Source organism: Bos indicus x Bos taurus, chromosome 3, assembly GCF_003369695.1.
Source record: "Bos indicus x Bos taurus breed Angus x Brahman F1 hybrid chromosome 3, Bos_hybrid_MaternalHap_v2.0, whole genome shotgun sequence".
Lineage (NCBI taxonomy): Eukaryota > Metazoa > Chordata > Mammalia > Artiodactyla > Bovidae > Bos > Bos indicus x Bos taurus.
The window spans coordinates 108,958,556-108,982,420 of NC_040078.1; the positions used below are offsets into that span (position 1 = coordinate 108,958,556).

Consider the following 23,865-nt stretch of genomic DNA (forward strand, 5'->3'; position numbering starts at 1 on the left):
CTCTGAAGGAGTCACAAAGCTTGGGTAGCTAACTGGTGAGTTCAGCACAGTGCTGTGGCACCCTGGGCTGTACCATAAAGTTGGGTGGTATTTGATGCTCAGGCTGAAGGCTGAGGACAAGAGAAGCAGGCAGTGGCTGCCCAGGCTGGTGGGGAGGCAGCACATGAATGGCAGTTAATGAGTGAGTGACTGAGTGGATGAATGTGTGAGTATTTAAGGAAGTGGGTGATTGAGCAAAGGACTGAATACATGAATGGAGGAGTGAACAACGGAATGCCTGATGAGTGCCTGAATGAAAGAGTAGATGACTAAATGAAGGCATGAATACGTGAGTGAGTGGGTAAAGTGAATGAATGAATGAATGAGTGAGGGCTGAAAGAGCAAATGAGTGAGGGATTAGTGAAGGAGTCCTTAGGTGACTGAATGAATGAATGAATTGGGAATGACTGAATGGATGAGAGGATGAATGCATAAGGGGCTGAGTAAATGAGTCAATGAATGAGTGAACGAGTGGATGATCTTACACATGGATGAATTAGTGTGACCATATGAATGTCTAGTGGTGACCAAGGGATCTCACACATAGATTAATTAGGGAATGACTGAGTGACTCTCCTCCCTACCTTTGGTAACAGGGCCTGGAAGGGGATGGTTTCTGATGGGCAGTTCTCCTCTCCTCCTCTCCCGCTGTGCACCAGAATCCCCCCTCAGCTTTGGAACCACTGGAGACTGTTCCATTATGCATAGATACAAACAGGATTGCCTTAGCATTTACTTCGCCCCCAGAACTGCACCCAAACTATTGAAATGCAGGTGTCAGGAAAATAACAGATCTCTGGTGGTTTGCTTACCTGTCCCCCTGACTGCTGAGAAATAACTCGCAGCAGCAGGTTAAACTGACAATAAACACAGGAATTGACTTCAGTGGGAATGAACTCGCTTGACTGTTGACAAAAATTTAAGGTGATGCAACTCTCACAGGGCTTGCTGCTTGCTCAGGTGGCAGCCGGCTGCTCTGTGCTTTTTCCTTCTCGGAGCAGGGACAAACGACCCAGGATGACAAAAGGGTGCCCATCCCTGAAGCAAAAGGCAGGTCACAGCATCTTGAGAAGCACTGAGGCCTGGCCCTGGAAGTTGGTACAGGTGGACTTTGCCGAGGGGAGGATGCTGTTAAGTGAGAAGTGGGGATGCGGGAGGCCTCCCCTCCTCCTGCCTGCCGTTCAGGAAGGTGACAAAGATCAAGCGAGGGCTGGCAGCTTTCTGTCCTGGCCACCCTCCAGGCTGAGATGGGGGTGAGGTTAATTTCTCCCCGAACTCTCATCAGGGCTCCCTGAGCACGCACCGGGCTAGTGGCTGCCACTTAGGGGAGTGGCCAGAGCCTGCCTGCAGCCTGCCCGCCGGGCAGTCTGAAGGGAGATGAAGGTAGGCAGGCTTCGGCAGAGGGCACTCACGTCCTAGGAATCTGCACTCAGCAACCACACGCCTGTGTTCCATGGTTTCCTGGGGAAGCGGAGATCATGAATCTCGGTAACTCGAGCCCAGGGCCCCATCACTCACCGTGATTGTGGGGGGATTGAGAGCTGGAGTGGATCAGTCTAAACAAAACACGTACACAGGGGACTCTTCCAATGGGCCCGCTTGGCCATCACTGGGGGAGCCCTCCCGCCGCTGGGGGGAAGCAGGGGAGGCACTCGGGAGGGGCCCTGCAGCTTAGGGTTTCCTCCTCCCCCATCCCCACCTGTGAGCCGGTAGGAGACATGAATCTTGCTGGCAGCGACTTGGGCCAGCTCAGCCGTTTTCAGGGATGTTAATGAAATGCAGGAGCACTTGTCCTTTCAGACAGCGGCCCCTTTTATTTTGGAATGAAAAGCTGCATTAGTCTGAATGAGGTTGGGAGGCCTCATAAATCCGCTCTGCCTGCCTCGTGGGGGAGCGAGGAGCGGAGGCCTGGCTGGTGGGATAGACTTGTTTACCAACAATTCAAGAAGCCAGGATTGGTGGCTCCCAATCCCCGGAGATGCCGCTTGAGATCGTGCCAGCCTTGGTGCCTGCTGGTGGCAAGGCAGCCGGGAGAGGTGCACGACGGCAGAGACAGGGGGCTGCAGGTTCCTCCTGACGCATGCTGGGGACAGTGGAGCTCCCCAGTTTGCTCTACTGAAGGACTCAAATCCTAGTCCACCCTCAGCCTTTCTATAAGCAGCCAGAAGCCCAGTAGGTCTGCATAGGCGGTGATGAAGGTCCTCTGCTAGAGCCTGTCCCCTGCTCGGTCCAGGCGGGACAGGACAAGGGTCAGGCCCGCAAGCTTAGGATACAGATGGGCCCAGGTGGGGGCCCTGGCTTCCCACCCACAAAGCCTGGCAGTGATGGCCAATACAATTAGAGGGAGGGAAGAAATTAGGAGTGAGGAGGAAGGAAGGGAAAGAGGGAGATTGGGAGGGGATGAGGGGAGGGGCAGGAGAAGGGTCACACACTAGCTGTGTGACATTGGACCTCCCAGACTCCTCTGAGGCTCGGAGTCTTCAACAGTAAAATGCAAAAATCAACCAGATCCTATCACCGAGGGCTGGGAGATGGTTAGACGAATGATGCACAGAAGGGTCGCTGAATGGTACATCGTCTGGAACACAGAGAACATGTAATAAATACTAGCGGTCATTATTATCATTGCTGTTGTTTTTGTTGTAGTACATCCCAACCTCCCCTGACTGGGAGGGAGCCAGCTGCTGTCAGTTTGGGGAGACCTCTGCATAACAAAATGGCTTGCAGCTAGGTCCAGAATAAGGCCTGGTCCCCCTCTGGGGGCAGCCAGCTTCCCGCTGACCCACGGTTCCAGCAGGATTTCCAGGCCCATGGACTGAGTCCCACAGCCTCTGCAGCTGGAGACTTTTCCCAACACAGCCAACGTGGCAGCAGAGGAGAGCCTCCCTCTGCTGTGCTGGCTGACTCCCGCCCACTCTGGGATGCGGCAGGAGCAAGGCCTGGTGGATACTGCTTCCCTGGGGGTGCTGAGGGGGCTGCAGGGCCACACCCTCGAGCCCCAGGGTCCTCAGATTGCCCCTCTGCCTTCCCCCACGTGCTTCTCCAGGGCCAATCTCTTTCTTGGGAGCTACTGCTTCTCCTCCTCCTGCTCCTCACCCTTCATCCCTCTGTCACCACTGGCCTTTCCCAGAGTTCTGGTCCAGGGCACATACCTACCCATTGCCTGCAGTCACACCTCTACAAGTTCCGCTCTTCGGTTTTCCAGCCAGGTCACTTGTTCCCTGCCCCTCTCATGGCAAGAGGCTGCCTGCAGGATAACCAATACAGACCTAGCATCCCGGCTCACCCCTCCTCCCCTAGCCCCTAGCCATTTCAGGGCCCAGCTGAAATTTTACCAAAAACATCCTAGGAAGGTAAGTACCAAGCAGCTTGCAAAGGTTTTTGGGTTAGCTTGCCTTCTTGTTTTTTTCTTTTTTCTTCTTGGACACTGTTGGCAATGCCTTTTTAACCTTACATCCATTGCCTTGAGTTCAGATCCTGCCATTGCCTTTTCCGTTTCCCTCGCAGGGCACTGGAATTTCCTTCTTTAGTCATCAGCCAGGACTTTCTGGTTCCTTGGAACAACTAAACCAGCTGTGGAAGCTGCTAAGTGCTGGGAATGGGGTGTCCACTCTTGAAGAGGTGCCTTCAGCTTTACCCTAGAGGGTGGGGCCTTCTGCTTCCTTCTCTTGCACGTCCTCCTTGACGGTGCCCACTGGGGCCCGTAACTCTCTATCAAGAGGTGGCAGCTGCTGCTTCTCTGGCTCTGGTCTGCATGTCCTTCCCTCTGGTCCCTTGGGCCACATTTTTCAGTGGCTGCTTGGGAAACCAGCCACTCCTGCTGGAGGGTGAGGAAGGCCCAAAGTCTGGCAAAAAAAAAAAAAAGGCAACCTTCATTTGCTGGCAGATCTTTGAGGATGTCCTCAAGACCTGCACACTTCTTTCCCTTCTGGAGAGGAAATCCTTGGGAATCTCCCTTCTTGCTCCTTCCAGGGTTGCCTCCATTTTAAGAGGGAGAGAGTACCTCCCCCGCCTCCCCCAGTCATCAGGATTGGCCATGCTGTAATACTCACGTCCCCACACAATGCTTCCTATGCCTGGACGGGGAGGGAAAGAAAAGACCGGGAAATTAACAAGCCAGATAGAGCCTGACTCATAGTCTATTTGTAAGAAAATTAAAGATTTGTTTTTCAGATGTTGGGGGCCATGCTGTTACCAGACAGCTGGCAAATGGGAGAGATTGGAATGATGGAATAGATGAAATTATTTAAATGAGAAAAATAAATTCACACACAGCCTAGCCGCTGCCCGGTGACAGATTCGTTTATTTATCTACTGTATCGGCACCGCTTTGTCTCTGTCAAAAAGGTCATTAAACTCGCCTAACTGCGTATTTCGCAGCCTCCTGCTCCAGACTCGCTCCACAGCTCTTCTCTTCCCTCGACACCCAGCGCCACTTGAAAAAAAATTTATTATTGCTAATAAACAAGGTTTTTTTTTTTTTTTTTTTTTAACCCTTTCTTGCATGCTCCCCCTCGGGTCCTGCTCCACCCCCACGGAAAATTACAGTTTCTCTTTATTCTTTCTCAGGAGAAATGGGGAAGGGGGGCCCGTCCTCCTGCAGAGTTGGAGAGGAGAGATGCGAAGTACCAGGGTGCATCTCAGCCGCACCTCCGTATCTAAGGATTTAAGCCATCTTCCTCCGAAAACCCCGTAGTGGCGGTGCACGGTCAAGTCCAGTTTTCCACAGCAGAGGGTCTGGTTGGGCTCTCCCACCCCCACCAGCTCCTGCAGCTCCCCTAGTGCAGTGCTGGACGATCCTCTTGGAATTTCGTCTCCCTCGAGTCCCGGGCCCAACTCTAACTCTGCTTCCACGAGGAATGGGGGTTAGGGAGGGAAACCGGCTCCTGGGTCAGTCCCCGGCCGCTGCCGTCCAGCCAGTGCCGGCTGCGTGGGAACTGGAAGGCGAGACTCCGCGGACGGCGGGCTCCGGGTCCCTCTGCTCCCGGCGGGCGCGTCTCCTCCAGCTGGTCGGGCCGCTAGGCTGCCGCCGTCTCCCAGCTCGCGGTGCCAGCTCTCGTGCTCCACGCCCGGCTCCCAGGCTCCGTGCCCTCGCAGTCGAAGGGGACCGGGGGCCGCAGGGCCGATGGGGACGTCTGAGAAGCGAGGAGAGTCCTCGTTCTCCGGGCGTCCCCCTAAAGCGGGTCCCGGGCCCCCTTCCCCGCCCCCTGCGCAGGTGTGAGCTCGCGAGTGTACGCCTCGGCGGGTGTGAGTGTGAAATGTGTGTGCGCGGGGGAGTGCGCGGAGGGAGCGCGGGCGGCGCAGGAGGCGGGAGGCAGGGCGCGAGGGAGGGGGCTGGGAGGGAGTGTGTGCGCGCGTGCAACTCCACTCCGGGGCTTTGTGCGAGCCCGGGCGATAGCATCCGCCGCGGCTGGAGGAGGAGCGGCCGGAGACGCGCGTGCAGCCCGCCTGCCAGCGCCCGGCAGCCGGGGCAGGTGGGAGCCCGCGCGGGAGCAGAGCCGACCCGAGCCGCAGCTGAGTCGGAGCGGAGCCCGGGCGGAGCCCAGGAGCATCGCTCGCGGGCGGCCCGTGGGCGGCAGCCGGGCGGGGCGGGCGCCGGCGGGGCGGCCCCCCAGTAAGATGTGCGCGGCGCCGCGGGGCGCCCCCCACTCGCAGCGGCGCTCAGGAGCCGGGCTGCTGGGCCAGGCGGCGCCTCGGGGGCTGCTGCGCGCCCGCGCCTAGAGCTGCCGCCCCAGGGAGCCCGCCACGGCCGCGCCCCGGGCACGCTTGGCGGCGCCCAACGATGACCGCTCCCTGGCGGCGCCTCGGGAGTCTGGTTTGGGAATACTGGGCCGGGCTCCTCGTGTGCGCCTTCTGGATCCCAGACTCGCGCGGGATGCCCCACGTCATCCGGATCGGTAAGGGCTCCCGGGAGCCGAGGGTCTCCGTGCGCCCGGGCGGGGGCGGGAACGGGGGCCACTGAACGCGATCCCAAGAGATTTCCTAACGTCTCTGCGGTCTGCCGGGACCGGGTGACCACCAGAAGCTCGACCCGGTGAGGACAAAGTTCCCAAGCCGGGGTCACGGGCCTTACTTATTGGGAAGGAAGCAGCTGGGCTGCGGCGGGCGAGGGGCCCTTGGCGCGCTCCTGGACCGCCAGACGGCGGAGTGTAGCGAAGCGGTCGGGTCCCAGCCTGAGTCGCGGGCGCATTTGCCCGCGACTGCCAGCAGGACCGGCCGCAGACCGAGTTCTGGGACCTGGCTCTTCCGCGAAGCGGGAACCCTGGGGAAGGCGCCAACTTCTCTTGTTTCTCCCCGCTTCCCGCGGGCCCCTCGCTTCGACCTGGGGCAGGGCTCGAGCGGCCGTGGCGGGGAAGCAGGGTCCGGCTTCGCCAGACGAGGACGGCCGGTCTCCTCTCCCGGTGGCCGCCCTCGGCCTCGGTGGCCCCCGTTCAGCCCCGCTGCGCGGGGCAGGGGAGGGTCGCCCCCTCCCGCGGTCGCTCCAGCCATCCATCGCGGCAGAGGCCTCTCCCCCGCCTGGGGCAGCGCAGAGCCTGACCGGCGCAAGCAGGGAAGGCGAGGAGAGGGATGCCAGCGGTTTTTTAAAGTTAGCCGAAATCCCTCAGCAGCTGGCGGCGGCTGGCGGGTCTGCGCGCGGCTCTGAGGCTCTCGCGTCTCCGCGTCTCTTCTCGCCAGGGACTCTTACTCGGGGCTTTAACTTTGTTGTGGCCGCCCCAGGCATCCCGTAGGCAGCGCTCAGGGCTGTGCGGGGAGGGAGAGTGGTGGCGGGGGAGAGGGTGGAGGGGCTCGTGTCCCAGGCCCGAGACCGCCAGGGCTGGGCCCGGCCTGGCCAGGCGGGAGCCTCGGCCACGCAGGCCCTGCGCCCGCCGCCAGGCGGGAGACCTGGGCCGCCTGGGTTCGCGAGGCGCCCCCACCAGCATCTGGCTCTGCCGAGCCAGGGCCGCCTTCCTCCCCTGTGGCTCTAATCCAGGCGCGGACTCTGGGCTGCCCGCGGCGTGACGGGGTGCAGGCAACCGATATCGAGCTTGGCTTCCGTACTTGAGGTTTTCCTAGGAGGCAATCAGAAACCCCTTCTCTCTCCTCCCTGCTCTCCCCTGGATTCCAGGTCCTCTTGAACTGGACATCTGGACGAGGGTAGAACACAGTCCTCAGCTCTGCCCACGCTGGGGTCTTCCTGTTCCTGCCCAGGACCCCAGCAGGCAGATATTTGAGGCAGAGGAATCCAAGCACCCGACTCTGGGGACAGCCCTCACGACCAGGCTTAACCCTTTGCAGCCCAGACTGCTCCAGGCAAGCCACAAATACTGTTTCTATCTCTGCACCTTTGCCTGTCCCAGTGACCTGTTTGGTCACCGTTCCAGGAGCAGGCAGCCCCTTAGTAGTGGGCCAGGACTTCCTTTATTCCCTCTGTTTGTTTGTTTGTTTTTGATGTGTGTGTGTGTGTGTGTGTGTGTGTGTGTGTGTGTGTGTGTAGGGGCCTGATTGATAGGGTGCCCTTGGGAGAAGAGAGGGGGACCCAAAAGGTGCTCTGCACCCAGCCCACGCATTGCAGTTCCCTCTTCTGTGTTCCTTCCCCTGCAGGGGTGGGAGGGGCACTCTCAAATCCCAGAGTCAGAGGGTGGTGGTCTTTGGGGGCCCAGGAAGACAAGAGCAGGTGAGGGAAGCCAGGCAAGGATGCACTGAGGAGGGGCGGGATGATGTATCCTCACCCGCTTCCTCTTACCGTGAAATTGACTTTCACCGGGGGACTCCTCACTGCCCTGAGGGGAAGCCCCAAGCCTGCCCGCCCTTTCTTGGGTTCAGCGTGTAATAATGCAATTAAGGATGGCAAAGCCCTCCTCTCTTCTAATCTTCTTCATATTAAGCCCCAGGATTAATTAGCGTGTCGGCCCAAGCCATTTATATCCAAGAGCCCTGCCCCATTTGATTCCCAGCCCGAGGACTGGGGTGCTGTGCCAATGCCAAACGTGACCTCCGGAGCTCTGCCAGCTTGGATGGAGGATGGGTAGGCTCTGAGATCCCTGGGTTTCTCTGGAGCTCCCTGGGGAGCTGAATTTGCCTCCTTCTGAGCCCAGGCTGGAGTCTCAGCAGGAGCCAAGGGCAGTGGACGTGGTGTGTTGAGAGAGACACACACACAGAGAACCGTGTGTTGAAACCTAAACACAACACCTTGGCTGGGCCCAATGCCCTCTCCTTTCTCTCTCTGTCTCCAGCCCTGAGATCTCAGGGCTCTGGCGGGGGCCACAGGAATTGAGGCCCTGGAAATTGGGTGTGCTGGATGGTTCTGGTTCCCAAGATGGGTGCCTGCGCTGGCTGTGTTGGGAGCCGAATCCTTCTCCAGTAGGCAGGCGTCGCCTAGCACCAGCCCAGGAGAGGGGTTTCCTGCAGGTGTGCAAGGGGCTCTCTGGACTGGGGAGCAGCGTACCCGCCCCCTCTCTTTGTGCCTTTTTTGGGGGCTTAAATTTCCTCTTAGACAAGGAGATGGATAGCTCAGCAGTGTGACAGAGTGTTCAAACAATCCGTCTTGAATAGATGAATTGCATTGCTCTGTCTTTTTGTAATTGTGTCTATCAGAGGGAGAGGTCAAGGCATTGATTGCTTGGATGGTTTGCAAGTAACAAAGGAGAGTGAGGGAGAGAGCGAGGGAGAGAGAGTAATTGGATTGTAGTCTGCAGGAAAAAAATGATCATTGATTATTTTATATGAATATGTGGAAGATGTATTCTGTGTGTTGTTATCAAGTGTTGCTCGTTGAAGATTTTCAAGACATATTGTTCAGCATTTTGTTATTATTATTATCATCGTTATTATTGTTCAGATGGATCCTAGTCTTAACTCACGGAAAGCAGCTTAATGCGTGGGTCCTTCCAGTGCTTCTGTGGCCTCATGTGGGGACCTGGATTTCCTGGCTACTAGACCTAGACACTGATGTGGAGGGACCTTGGGCTGGGAACCAGGAGGCCTGGGTTTTCTACTCTGCCTTCCACCAATTTCCTGAGCCATCTTGGTCAAGTCACACTCTCCCACCAACCCGGAGCCTCAGTTTCCTCACCTGTAAACTATTGAGCTGGCCATGATGCTTGGGATATTCTGTGATTTTAGGTTTCCTTTTAGTGTGGGCTGATGGGGACTGTCAATGCCTTGGTAGGTTTTGTGTCTAGATCTCCCCTTGTTTTACATACATGTAGAATCGAGGGCCGCCTAGCATTTGAGAAGGGAACCAGACAGTGGTGGCGTTAGCTGGAGGGGCTCCAGCGGATGGTGGTGATCTCTAGCCAGCCGGGGGGAGGTTCAGAGCCAAATGACTGCAGAGACATAAAGCAGGTGTATGTGGCGGGGTGGAAGGTGGGCGGATCGGGCAGACTCTCGGAGCATCTACACTTGGAGCAAAACAGAGTTTTGTGACTCTGAGCCTGGAATTGGGGCGGGGAAGCCCAGCGGACACTGCAGTCAGTCCCAGGGGCATGAGGTCCCCTCCCCAAGTCAGTCCTGTCTGCATCCCCTGCCATCAGTTCACCCAAATGGTCCTGAACGTTCATCTCCTGAGTTTGGGAGCCGCTGTGTGTAAAACAATGAGAAATTTCTCTCAGTGACTGGTGATGCGCTGAAACATCGCGGCCGTGTTGGAGCAGACAGGCACTGAATGAAGATCAATAGGGTTTTTCCCCCTGGAAGTAAATAGCTTCAGACAAGACCTGGGAGTGGCCCGAGGGGCCTTAGAAAGCATTAACTTGAGGAATTTCTGCCTCCACTTTCCAGCCCAGCTGCTCCTGTCAGCCCGGGCTTCCCTCCTTCTCGAGCTGGAGTTTATAATTTCTTCTTGATGCCTGCTTCGCACTGCGCTAAACCGTCTTTTGACGTCAGGATGATCCGGGGTTTTTAGAGGTGGCTGATGCGGGGTGAGCCAGCACAGCGTCCCGACTAGGCCCTCCCAAGGTCACTCGGGTCCCCCTGCCGCCAGCATGATAGCTGACTTCAGAAGTCCAACCCACTGCTTTCTTTTGGGCTTTGCGGAGCGACTCTTCGTTCCCACCCTTCCAAACGCAAAGCTGCTTGGTTGCTTCCTTTGTGGGGTCTGTGAGGGCCCCTGAGCCCCCGTTCCCACAGGCCCCTTGTCCTGTCCCCAGGAAACAGAGCCCACTTGGCGGGGGTCGGGGGAAGAGGCACAGATGCACTGTGGGTTCTAGGACGGCCGCATCCTCAGGGGTGGGGGGTGCAAGGTCATATGCAGGGGAGGCTCAGGGCTTAGGGCTGCTTGGGATATCCATGCAGGGCAGCACCTGGCTGTGCTCCACTGCTGGGACCGTTTCTGATCTGCAGAAGCCAGGCTTCCTCCAGGCTGTTACAGTCACCTGCCCCTGCCTTAGCCCCACACTGCTTCAGCCTGCACGTCCTCACCCCCACCTTCCCTCTACCTGCCCCCCCCTCCCCCTGCCCAAGCCCCAGCCTTTCTTGCTCAGGACCTTCCAGAGGGAACCGAGGGGCTCCCCAGGCCCTGCCTGGCAGCAGAGAGAACTGAAAGTCCAGGAGCAGAGCCCTCCCTTTGGGGCCGGCACTCAGCAGGCCCTGGCGTGTCCTTGCCAAGGTGCTCTGATGGACAGACGGGCCAAGGGTGGGCCTGGTGCAGACGCAGACCGGCCTTGGGCTTGTTGGCTGGCTGCTCTTCTTGCAGGCGCCAATTCCACCGCGTGAGCACCAGGGGGCAGTGTGCCTGTGCTGAGGTGGCTGTACCATCTCCTGCCTGGGACCCCACCTGGGTCTGGAACAACACACAATCGAAATATAATGGCCCTGGTTTACTGAGCACTTACTAGCTGCCAAGCACCGTGCTTTTCAAAGAATGACTAGTAGTGTGACTAGTAAGTGCTTGAGACCGGTAGCTGTTGCATATTTTTTTCCTTCCCCATCTGGTTTAGGCTTCACCAATCCTGCCTGCAGACATTGTCCTCATTTTGCAGATGAGGAAACTAAGCTTAGTGAAGTCACTTACCCAAGATTACGTGGCCAGTAAGTGGTGAATGCAGGATAAGAATTCTCACCAGCCAGACCCCAGATCCTGCGCTTTTACTGTGTAGTCTGTGTAGTCGGAAGACGGGAGGCACTGATACTCAGGGGTGCTGAGTGTAGCGCCCCACCACCGTGCTTCTGGGTGCTGAGTGTGGCCTCAGAGTCCTGGGCTGTTAGGCTTTCTCTGGGGATGATTGCATGGGCTCTGTGACACTGAAACCTACCAGTAACTGGTGTTCAGCATCAGACTGTCCTTGTAGATGGACCAAGTGGTAGATAAGCTTTCCCGAGAGGAAAGGGATGTTTGGTCTTTCCCACCCCTCCTGCACATGTGATGTACATCCTTACATGTCTATACCCCACCTTGTCTGGGCTTCTGGACTCTGCTTAATTCTTTAATCTGAGTCAGAAATCAAGGTGGGACACTCCTTTGGGTGTGGCCAGTCCACCCACAGGAATCCCTCTGCTCTCCGGGAGCTCCAGCCTACAGTTCACCTTGGCAGCCCGCAGGCTGTCCTCAAAGACATCATCAGAGCCTTGAGGAAAGCCCAGGGCTCTGCATTTGTGTCTCCCTCCATGCTCTTCAGCTGGTGGCCTGGCCAGAAAGGGGGTCAGTGAATTTGCTCTTGTCCTCCCTTCCTTCCCCACCCCATCTCCCCTCCAACATCCTTTCCAGGCTGATAGGTTGTTTGGTCATTTTGTTTTTAAGCAAGAGTCACATTTTGACCTTCTAAATAGAGCCTGCCTTGCTGTGAGCTGAGACTGGTGGACCATCAGAGGGTAAGGTCCACTGACGCTGGGCCCTGGAACATGTTGCTGTCCCATGGACACTGGGTGGGGTGCAGGGACCTGGGTGCAAGAGCTGCCCATTCCCCTTCCCATGCCACCTCTGCCAGAGCACAGGCAAATCCATGCTTACTCTTCTCCTGCACCATGTTCCTTCTTCCGGGGGCACGGCGAGATTGGGATGATGGTGGCTGCCGGGGACTGACCTGTTCTGGAAGTAGGGGAAACTGCCCTGCTTAGAGTCCCTGCAGAAGTGACAGATGTGGAACAAGCATGATAGGAGGGGTCATATTATTTTCCAGGGCCTCAGTTTCCCCATCTGTAAAATGGGATGAGACTGCTTGCTTCATAGAGTTAGACAGATGGGATATCGTTTCAAAAAAGCTTGAATTCTGTTCCATTCCAAGATCAGCATTTCTTCTTGTTTTTGTTGGAGGAGAGGAGTCTAATACCAACAAACTGGGTGGGACTGGGGTCAGGGGAGTGTGGCCGCCAGGAAGCAGGATTTAAGGAGGCTCTCAAATGGTGGCCATGCTCTTGCCTGACTGACCGTGACAGTGAGCGCCTCCTTAAATTTTGTGCTCCAGATGCCTCGCTGGCCTATGCTTATTAGCACCTGTGTTTCCTCTGAAGTCCCTGTTTTCTTCCGCTTCTCTTTGTGCTCCAGAAACCAAACCTTGATTGAGTGTGATTGGGAGATCAGAGAAGACTGGACTGAGGGCAGGGGACCCGAGGACAGCAGGTCATTCTGATTTTGCTTTCCTTCCCTTCAGCCACACTTCAAAGGTGCTGCACCCCAGAGCTCTCCACCCTCACCGCACTTTGGTTTATTTCCAGTTACCTCCAGAGTCCACACTACCTAACCTCCAGCCAGGCTTTCTGCTCCCCACAGAGCTTGCATTCCCCTGTTCCTCTCCTTGTTTCCTTTGACCTTTGCAGTTTCTTCACTAATGCTCACTGACCTTGATTGTAGCTATGTTTGTGGATTTGTCTAGGGCTTTCTCTCACAGAGAAGTTCTGTGAGTCACTTAATATATCTCACTGATTCTAACATCAACTCTTCCCCCAACATTTTCACATTTCTGAAATCAGTCTGGATCTCACATCAGGTTTGAGTTTACTTGCAGGATTTTTTCTTTCTTGGCACCTTTAAACATGACGGTATGTCTCAGGTTTGATGAAATGTGGTGGATCTGAGCTTGAGTGGGAGTCTAAGGTGCTGGCTGTGAGACCTTAGGTGAGTCACTTCACCTCCAAGCCTCCATTTCCTCATCAACGAGGTAGAATTATTAATATTGGGTTAAACCATTTTCAGCTGGTTTTGACCTATAAAATTTTCATATTGTTGAAACTCCTAGGGTCTTCACAGGGCTGTTGTGAGGATTAAAGGAAATAAAGTATATAAAGCTCTTGGCACAGAACTTGGTGCTTAATAAATGTTAAGGAGAAAAAGATTCCCCAAGGATGGAGGCTCTGTCTCCACCCTCAGACTCTGAGCTGTGAAGCTATCTGCTTCTTATCTGCCCTCTGCCTGTGCCAACCATGTGCCTTGTGCCAACCATGGAACCAGTACCCCCTGCAGCTCAATATGTGGGTATTTGCCCATTTCTCACATACCCAGCAATGGAATGGATGTCTCCGGCAGCCTGTGACAGTTACCTGCCATGCTAGGGAGCAAAAGGGGTACTCTTCCTAGCATGCTCCTGTATTCCCAAAGCTCCCAGACACCTCCTGGCCTGTTATTTGTCACACACCCAAAGCCCATGAGGTTCTGGTTCTTCCCTACATTTGCAGTGTTTTGATTGAAATGTGATTTGCATGTATTCAGAGCTGGGAAGACCCTGGCTATGGGATGCTCTTGAGGGATTGGTCCAGGGAGTCCTGATCAGTTTTTCTTGGATGGGGAGTCCAAGCTTGCTCCTGAAGCAAGCTGGTGAATTCTAGAGAGGGTCTGTGGCTAGAGAGTGGGCCCCAGGGGATAGGCACTGCTGGCTCTGCTGGGAGACTCCAGGTAATGAAGCCATGGAGTGAATCCCATGGTGATCTTACAGATGGAAGATAATGAATGCGGTGAGGTTGGGGAGAGTGGCAGCTTCCACTCCAAATCCTTTGGTGCTATGCTGAATGGGGGTTAAGGAAGACAGAGGGAAAAAGATGAGGGAGAAGGAGCTGAGACCCCAGTTTGTGTGAAGAGGGTTCCCATCCATGGGAGACAATGAAATCTTATGCTTTTAAAGGGACCGATGCAGACAGACTGTGTTGGAAGGGGGTTAAGAGTATTCTCAGAACCACTGCAGAGATGAGCTCTTTAAATATAGGAATGAGGGAGACTTCTGCAAAGCCTTCCTGCATCTGCTTTGCAGAACTGAAATATGCTATTCCAAAAAGCCTGCCCAATTGGGCGGAAAAGCAGGAGCAGGGAGCCAGGGCCTTCCCAGGGCTCCAGGCATCACATTTCCTGTTTACAGTGAAGAATCACAGAATCCAGGCTGAAAAGAACCCCAGGGGTCAGTCTAGGCCTCTGCTTCTCCAATATTAACATGCATCTGAGTCACCTGGAGAGCTCAATAAACTACAGACTGCTGGGTCCACCCCCAGAGCTTCTGATTCAGTGGGTCTGGGGTGAGGCCTGAGAATTTGCATTTTAATGGATTCCCAGATGAAGCTGATGCTGCTCATCAGCCTCCACTTTCAGAACCACTGTTCTAAGTCACTGGAGGACCCCTCCCCCACCCCCAGTAAGTGGATATCTAGTCTCTGATTGAATACCACCCATAACAGGAAACTCACCACTATTTGATTGTGCTTTGTTCTTTCTCGCAAACGTATTGGCCCACTCCAATCTTTGTTGCAAAATTTGCCCTAAAATTGGTTTTCCTGCAGTTCCAGGGAAGGTAGTGTGACTTACACGTCGACAGTGTAGGTTCTGAAATCCATCTGTCTTGAGTTTGAACCCTCATTCCTTCCTTCCATGCTGTGTCACTTTGGGTAAGTCACTTAACTGCTCTAAGCCTCGACTTCCTCACCTGTAAAATGGGGATAGCAACAGATCTGACCTCCAGGGATCATTGTGAAAATTAACATGGCTGGCCCGAAGGAAGCTCTCTGTAGAAAGTAGAAAGTGAAGTCATTCAGTCATGTCCTACTCTGCGACCAGTGCTCTTCTGTCCATGGGATTTTCCCGGCAAGAATACTGGAGTGGGTTGCCATTTCCATCTCCAGGGGATCTTCCTGGGTCTCCTGCACTGCAGGCAGACTCTTTACCATCTGAGCCACCAGAGAAACAAACTCTCTATAGATTTTAGCAATCTAACATTGTGGATAAGCTCACAGGTTCTGGAATCTGACAGCCTGAGTTTAAGGACTGCCTCCATCACTTCCCACCTGAGTGATCTGGGACAGATTATTTAATCTCTCATAATAATAATAGTAACATGTGCCTTACAGGGTTTTTATAAATCCTCATTTATAAGGATTAAATGAGTTAATGCACATAATATGTTTAGACCATAGCCGTTGTAAGCTCTCAATAAATGTTACCCATCATTCTTACTATTATGCTCACCCTGCCCCCCTGCATCTGGTTTGGATTTATACCCTGGCACACAGTCAACCCCACAGAAATGTAAAGGCATTTCTCCAGACCTGTGACGCCCAGTTCTTTCAGTGTGGTGTCCAGAGCCAACCACAGTCCTGCTTATGTATCGAAAACAGTAAGCTCATCCCCTCCTTGCGTCTCAGCATTGGTGTCTGCTTATACACCCCCAGACTATTTCAGCCTTTTCTGCAACCATTTCACTCTGTTGATTTATACTGAGCTGGTGGTCTCATGAGATCACAAGATCTTTTCCGCAGGTATGGCTGCTGATCTACCACTCCCCTCATCCTCTCTTTGGCAGTTGATCTTTTGAGCCTAAAGGCAGGACCTGTCATTTATCCCTGGTAAATCCTATCTTGAACCTTCAGGCAGTTTTTCTTGCTCGCTGTTTCTGGACCACCAAAGCCTGTTCCCATCTCTCTATCCTTAGATAGGAAGCTCTTCTTCCTCCTTGACCTCCCACCCACTGCCCCCCAGGGGTCTGTGGTAGAGAAGTAAGTGGTTATGGGCCCGCAACGTGGTTGTGGTTGAGAACCATGGGTCTGGACAGTGAAGCTTTTGTGCCTCCCTTTCTGTTGTCTGGCATGCTTCATGCCCTCTGAGCCTTGGATGAGCATGCTTGCCTTCACTTCATCTATCCATGCCATCAACGCATTAGGCAGGAAATGACCAGTGTCAGAGTTTGTCGACTTTATTCAGTGGTCTTGAATCCACCACCCACACTTTAACCAGAGTTGAAATCCTACTGGCTTCTTCATGCTTTCAGGCCCTTTACGACTGCTGGGGTTGATATCTGCAGGCTCATGTGCTGTCCCTCCTTGCCTCACACACACTCCCTGCTCCTCTGAACTGAACATCCAAGTCCCTAGAAGTCACTATGTCTTCCCTTACACTCAACCTCTGCTCTTGCTGTTCTTTCTGGCTAACTTCTTAGTCATCCTTCCAGTTCAGTTCAGTTCAGTTCAGTTGCTCAGTCGTGTCCGACTCTTTGCGACCCCATGATTCGCAGCACGCCAGGCCTCCCTGTCCGTCACCAACTCCCGGAGTTCACTGAGACTCACGTCCATCGAGTCAGTGATGCCATCCAGCCATCTCATCCTCTGTCGTCCCCTTCTCCTCCTGCCCCCAATCCCTCCCAGCATCAGAGTCTTTTCCAATGAGTCAACTCTTCGCATGAGGTGGCCAAAGTACTGGAGTATCAGCTTTAGCATCATTCCTTCTAAAGAAATCCCAGGGCTGATCTCCTTCAGAATGAACTGGTTGGATCTCCTTGCAGTCCAAGGGACTCTCAAGAGTCTTCTCCAACACCACAGTTCAAAAGCATCAATTCTTCAGTGCTCAGCTTTCTTCACAGTCCAACTCTCACATCCATACATGACCACTGGAAAAATCATAGCCTTGACTAGACGGACCTTTGTTGGCAAAGTAATGTCTCTGCTTTTCAATATGCTATCTAGGTTGGTCATAACTTTAGGTCTCAGCAAACATATATTTTCTTCCAGGAAGCCTTTCTTGACTTCCATCTCCTATTATGAGTCCCCACAGCATCCTGAACTTCCCTTGTCATAGCGCTTACTAGATTGTAATTCGTGGTTACCTCACGGAGAAGCTTTCTTAGAAAATCTTAGAGACAAGTGTGGACTGCAACTGACTTATTCACCACTTTGCCCAATGCACCTAGTACCACGTGTGGTACATAGTAGGTGATTGATAACCATCTGTTAAATAAATGAATGCCTTGATACATACAGGTTGAATATAAGTCTATCTAGCAGCCTTGTCATTCAGCTCAACACTTTTTCCATGTTGCCAGCAAGGATTTCATGAAAGACATTGTTAGATTCTTCCACGAAGTCAGGGTTCTAATGCTGTCCATGGTGGTCTTCTGCCCTATCAATTCAGCACCTTCTACGCCAAGACCTTTCCTATGGGGTCTATTGGGCAGAGCTGGAGTGTTTAGGGGAATGGATCTTTCTTTCTTGGGCCTAGGATTGGTCTTTACATCCATTTTCTGGCTCCTATCGTGATGATTCTCCTCTTGAGAAAGGCACAAGCTGTCGACTTCAAGAAGAGGCAAAAGAAAAGGCCATGACCCTCCTGTCTTTTCTGACCTCAGCCCTCTCCTCTTCCCGTCTGTCCTTCAGCATCTCTGCTGCTCCCTCTGGGAGCTGAACCGTAAAAGAGAACTTCTGCGGTTCCAGCCTCACCAGGCAGGTTACTCAGGGCAGCTGCCAGGCAGAACTGTGGCTGGACCACTTGCGCTGTCACCGGCCATAGGTCAGGCTTCCCCTTTTCCTGTTTATGCCACATCACAGGATCCTGCTAGGATGTGTAGACAGCAGGTCTACATGACAGCTTTGTGTAAAGTGAGGTGTTGACGGTTAAACCTGGAGATTCAGGCTCTATAGACAGTCAGCTTGGGCCATTTAGCTTTGAGAGTATAAATGCCATCCACCCTGAGTCTGGTGAGCAAGAGTGTGTGCATGTGTGTGTGTGTGTGTTTGTGTACTTGTAAGAGATGACCAATTGAAGATTCGCTTCTCTAGCATAGGCTTCCCAAACTGGGGTTCAACAGCCATTCTTTACCCAAGTCTGATGAGTGAATACAGTGACTTTACTTTGGATCACGGGGGAATCAGAGTAGTTTCCCACTGGCTGGCCTGACCCGTCTACCATGTAGCTGAGAGTGGGGGTGGGACAGGTTGCAGGGCAACCCTGAGCTTCCCCGCTGAACGTGACAGGACTGGGCTCTCCCATTAGACTAGGACCTCCCCTTTCTTGCTTCCCTCCCCCAAGGAAACAGATGACACATTATAAGCAGAAATAGCCTGTTGCCTACATGGCCGTTTTTCCTGCCCAGTTTAATAGAGGTGACAGCCGTCTATTTTACTTGTCTCGTAACATCGAATCAGTAAATAAAATATGGGTGAACTCTCAGGTTTAGCTGAATTATGGCTGGTCCATGGGGAGTGAGGGCTGGGGGGAGAGTTGAGCAGAGAGAGATTGAATCCCTGGCTTCTTACAAGAGAAGCTAAGCCTTGTCTCTTCCTCTGGATCCAGAAAATCTTCTGTGCTGGAGGAGGCTAGGCAAGGTCATCCTGTTTGACAGTCTCTGAGTCCCTGAAAGAGCCAGAACACAGGTGGAGAAACTCTGAATGTCAGAGCTACAGTCAGTACCTGCCCCAATCTTTTTTATCACAGATTGAGAGATGAAAAAGGGAAATGACTTGTGCTACATCCCTTGGTGAGCCATGGAAAAATCAGATGAAAACATGGGTCTCTGGTCACCACCCCCAGTCCATTAAGAAAATCCCATCCACTTTCCTATCTTACACACACAAACATGCACACATTTGAAGCTTTAAATTTACAGTCTTAAGAGAGAGAAGGAGACTAGATTTTTCCAGTGTTGCAAAACAGACCTACGAAACCGTTTTCACATTGAGGGAGAAATACAAATCAGATGCATGTGTGTTTATAAAAGCTCCTAGACAGTGATAACACTCTGTGTTGTCCGGGGAGCAGCAGGGAAATTAAGGTTCACCCCAGCCTCTGTGTTCAGCACCATGGAGAGCAGCCAAGCCCTGGGGGTGGTGAGTGGGCACCATTTGCATGCTGATTCTTATAGTAGGGGCAATGTGGTTATTGTAAGGTCTTGCTTAACAGGCATTCTTTTTCCTAATGCTATTCCTCTAGGACTCTGGTGTTCATAAACCAGACTGAGGTGTTTAGCAGGTACACAGTAGACTAGTAAGAACTATTATTTATGGTCGTTCAAATAGAGTAGCTCACAGTAAAAGAAAATGGAGCAAATGGATAGAATTTTCTCCTTTTTTTTCTCTCTCTCACGTAAATTGTTCTTAAACCTTTGGTGCCTTGTACGGCTTGTATGCTCAGGAGCAGTAGCAGATGACAAAATGAATGAACATTCCATTGTCAAATATCACACCTGATACCGAGCGTCTTTGCTCAGCTTGTCAGCATCATCTTTCACATTGCATTTGGTAAGTAGGCTTGTGTTATGTATTTTTATCCCACTAAATGTGATTTCTTTAAAGTATTTTGTGTGTTATTATTTCTTGAATCGTGGAGCCCTGCATATCTATAATAGAGCCGTATTTTCTGCTAGTAAATAAAATTACTCCTTGTTCAGGTGACAGGAATTAAATGTGTCACAGCTTTGTGGCATTCCCCAAAGAACCCCAGCCATACCAAGTGCTCCACCACCTGGATGTGTCTGAGAAGACTTGTGATCAGACTGGGTGTTGACAAAGGTCTCCCCAGCTAGGAAAATCATGACATGGGTGACCTCAGCAGGCCTCAGAGAAAGGGAGAGTTTGCTCATCACTGGGGTACTGAGAGTGGCTGAAACACCTGGACTTGAAGCCAAGGCCATAGGAGGCTAAGAGTGTTAGAAAGATAGAGTCTGAAGAATTGGCTTTGGCCTCTGAACAAGGAGGGAAGCTTGGGTAAATGGGCTCCCAGGATTTAGGAGGCAAGATGGCACCTTGAAGTCATATTGAAGGTAGAAAGGTCAGGAAAGACATGAGCTATGGTTTGTACAGAGTAAGGCTACTCCAGGGACCCTGGATTGAGATATTTTAGTGAAAGGAATTGGAGGTTTTGCTGCTCCTGCTTGGATTCGCAGAATCAGAAGAATCTGCTTTGGAAATGGGGCTATTTTTATGCTGCTTGTAATTTAGTGTTTATTTCCTGTCTTTTTCGCATCGTCTCTGGGCTGACTCATTGATTCAGCAAACATTTCTGGATCACCCACTCTGGGTACCGCAGAGTACACAGGGCAAGGGATTGAGGGAGTCTGAGGGGTGGCACAGCATCTGAATGGCCTCATGGTAGGTCCAAGTGGGTGACCTTAAGTGATAGCCACAGTTCCTTGAACATTTAGGGACGTGCAGTTCAGGCTAGAACCTTATGCTTAGATTGTTCTTTGTTCCTTGTTCTCCTGTGTTCTGGGGAGGAGTATGGAGGCTTAAAGAAGAAAAGAAACAAGGTGACCATCTCACAGGAGAGCCAGCTGGGAAGCCACGTCTCTTATCTTTCACGCTTCACTCCTCCCTGCCCCCCACCCCGTTCTTGCCTTTGCTCCTAAATCATTTCTTCACTTATATTGTTCTGAGAGTTCCCCCATGCCTGAGCTGTTACACCTCATCCTCAAGCCCCACCCAAGGTTCATTTTGGCCAGTTCTCTGTCTCTTGGTAGAACTGAGCCATAACTTTCCTCGATGGAGTGGTGCATGTGTAAGTAGGAAGGAAAAGGTAGGACAGGAGTAAGTATTCAATTTTTTTATGTCTCCAAGAGCTATAATTCTGTCTCCTTGGTGAGAAAGTTCTTCTTTCTGGCCAATTCAGATTCTTCCTGCTGCTATGTAAATCCATCTCATCCATAGTGTGATATGGCCATTCATAAGCCTTGAGAGAAACCTCTAGATTGGTAAGTAGTAGCTTCAGGGACTCTTTTCCTGGGCTGTGGCTAAGAAGGTCTCAGACAATTAAACTGAAATGGCTACACTTTCACTCACACGGGTTCAGACAGATTTATAATATTTTCTTTTTAAAAAAATTGGGATTGTTTTTCATGGAGACAATGATTTATGGAATAATCAATTTCTTTATCTACCTAATCCATAGGAGTGATCTATCAATGTAGGCATCAATCTCCCCTAGAGGTTGGGGAGAGTGGACAGCCTTTGAGCCTGAGTCACCCAGCGGAAGGCAGCTTTTACCAGAAGCTACTGGAGAAAGGAATGGCAACCCACTCCAGTATTCTTGCCTGTAGAATTCCATGGACAGAGGATTCTGGCAGTCTACAGTCCATGGGGTCGCAAAGAGTCAGACACGACTAAGCGACTCACAAACACACACACACACACACACACACACACACACACTGTGATCCCAGATCTGGATCTGAGGCCTATAGGAAGGAAGGGGTGGAGCTCCTGCAGCCTCCGTCTCTGAACCAAGATGCTCATTCTCTCTCCTCATCAGTCTTATCCCCACCCAAAGAGGAGTAAGGTGCATCACGTGCTATTCCCATTGTACAGGCGTGGAGACTGAGTTGCCAGAAAGGATGCTCAAAGACCAGATGTTGGAGACCTGACATCAAGAGGGGCTAGCTCTCTATCTCTGAGGACTGCAGCATAGAAGAGAAGGCAAACCTGGTCCAAGAGGCCCCAGGAGAAAACTGGGACCAGTTGGGTGGTGGTCCCAGAAGGCAGAATTTGGTTTAACACCAGCTATCTCCTAGTCAGTGTTCTTTGAAGATTAAGTGAGATACCTTAGGAGTAGTGAGCTTCTTGCCATGGGATATGTTCAAGAACAGGGCTCTGGATCCCTTTCACTATGAAATTCTAGGCATCCTCAACTATGCAATTAGAGATGCCATAAAAATTCCGGCTTTCTGAGTTTCCTAAAAGACCAGGCTTATGTCTGCTCTGGGTTGCACAAACTCCATGAAGGCTGAGCTCAGTGTGGTGGTTACAAGGAATATTCTTAAAGTCAGACCCTTCCCTGTCTGTCTTCTAACAGCAGTTCATCCCTTGGCAGTGCCCTTGGATCAGAAAGGAGCCTGGTGGCTGCAGCCAGCTCCAGGCAGGGCCCATACATTTCTGAGCAGTATAATGCCAAACACACTGGCATGCCAGATGCCACTTAATTTGCACATCCCTCTGGTATAGGGATGGTGACCATCCTTTGCAGATGTAGAAGCCCATGTCTGAGGGAGGTGGCTGGTTCGAGGTCACATAGCTGGTTGGGGTAGAGCTTTGTCTATTCATTCATATGTACAGGTGGTTTTCCAGTGAGCCTTTACTGGGCACATGCTGTATGCCAGTTCTCCATGAGGTGCCAGGACTAAAGGGTGAGCAAGACAGACATGATTCTGGCCTCATGGAGCTTTCAATCTAGCAAAAAACAGACAGCAAAGAATCACTACAAACTCCATGCATGTCACAGAGGGACTTGCAGGCTACCAGGGGAACATCAGGAAAGGCTGCCCCAAGGAAGTGACACTTGGGGAGGAGAAAAGGACTGGTTAGGTGATGGTGATGGTGGGGAGGAAGGGATACATTCTAGGCGGAGGGTACAAATGCCCAAGGCACACGTGGTTGTGTTAAGTTGATGCCCTATAAGCTTTGGAGGTCAGTTCAGTTCATTTCAGTCGCTCAGTTGTGTCTGACTCTTTGTGACCCCCATGAATCACAGCACGCCAGCCTCCCTGTCCATCATCAACTCCTGGAGTTTACCCAAACTCATGTCCATCAAGTCAGTGATGCCATCCAGCCATCTCATCCTCTGCCATCCCCTTCTCCTCCTGCCCCCAATCCCTCCCAGCATCAGGGTCTTTTCAAATGAGTCAACTCTTCACATGAGGTGACCAAAGTATTGGAGTTTCAGCTTCAACATCAGTCCTTCCGATGAACACCCAGGACTGATCTCCTTTAGAATGGACTGGTTGGATCTCCTTGCAGTCCAAGGGATTCTCAAGAGTCTTCTCCAACACCACAGTTCAAAAGCATCAATTCTTCGGCACTCAGCCTTCTTCACAGTCCAACTCTCACATCCATACATGACCACGGGAAAAACCATAGCCTTGACTAGACAGACCTTTGTTGGCAAAGTAATGTCTCTGCTTTTGAATATGCTATCTAGGTTGGTCATAACTTTCCTTCCAAGGAGTAAGTGTCTTTTAATTTCATGGCTGCACTCACTATCTGCAGTGATTTTGGTCAAATATCAGCAATTTCATATGTTTCAAACCAGTGTTTAAAAAAAACTCAAGCAAGTCTGCTGTGAATGGAGCAACAGAAGGGAATGTGAAAAAAAAAGTAAGGTTTGAGGAGTGAGAATATGGAAGACTGAATAAGCAAGGTAAGGAGGCAGGACTTTAACCCCAGGGCACTGGGGAACCACTGAGGACTTTATGAAGGGGAGCAGCAAAACCACATTATAGCTTTGAAAAGTCAGCCTAGTGGCTGTGTGATGTGACTGCAGGAGGGGCAGGGGGTGTGGGGGACCAGCATCAGGAAGCTGTTTAAGTAGTCTAGGTAGGAAAGGACAGGGAGATGTAGTGTGGAAGGTTGTTATAGAACAAATGTCCTGATTCCTGGTCCAGGGCTCTCCCCAGAAGCCTGGCCATCCCCTTTGCCCCAGGCTTGAGCACTGGAGGCTGGGCTGCATTGTGCATGAGTGGACCCTTCCCGGGGCCACCCATCTGCTTCCCGAATCAGCCTTCAGTGGATGCCATATCCACTGTCTGCGAGCTCAGCTGGGCCTCCAGTCCCATTTCATGGTTCCCTGGTTGGGCCGGAAAGCCCTAGGTGTGTTCCAAGGCAGCAAGCATTCCTTGAGGCGGGGGGGATGGGATGGGGTGGGATTAGTGGGGTGGTTGCTCCCCTGATAGACTCACCCAGCTA

At 52.4% G+C, this 23,865-nt stretch overlaps 1 protein-coding gene across 1 annotated transcript in view; it reads left to right on the forward strand.

Moving 5' to 3' along the window:
• Nucleotides 1-5,821: 5,821 nt before the first annotated feature.
• GRIK3 (glutamate ionotropic receptor kainate type subunit 3) overlaps nt 5,822-23,865 on the forward strand; it is a 245,663-nt gene continuing 227,619 nt past the window's right edge. The window contains exon 1 of the mRNA XM_027537803.1: nt 5,822-5,936. Within this exon, the coding sequence (XP_027393604.1) occupies nt 5,822-5,936 (115 nt within the window). The remainder of the gene's footprint in view (nt 5,937-23,865) is intronic.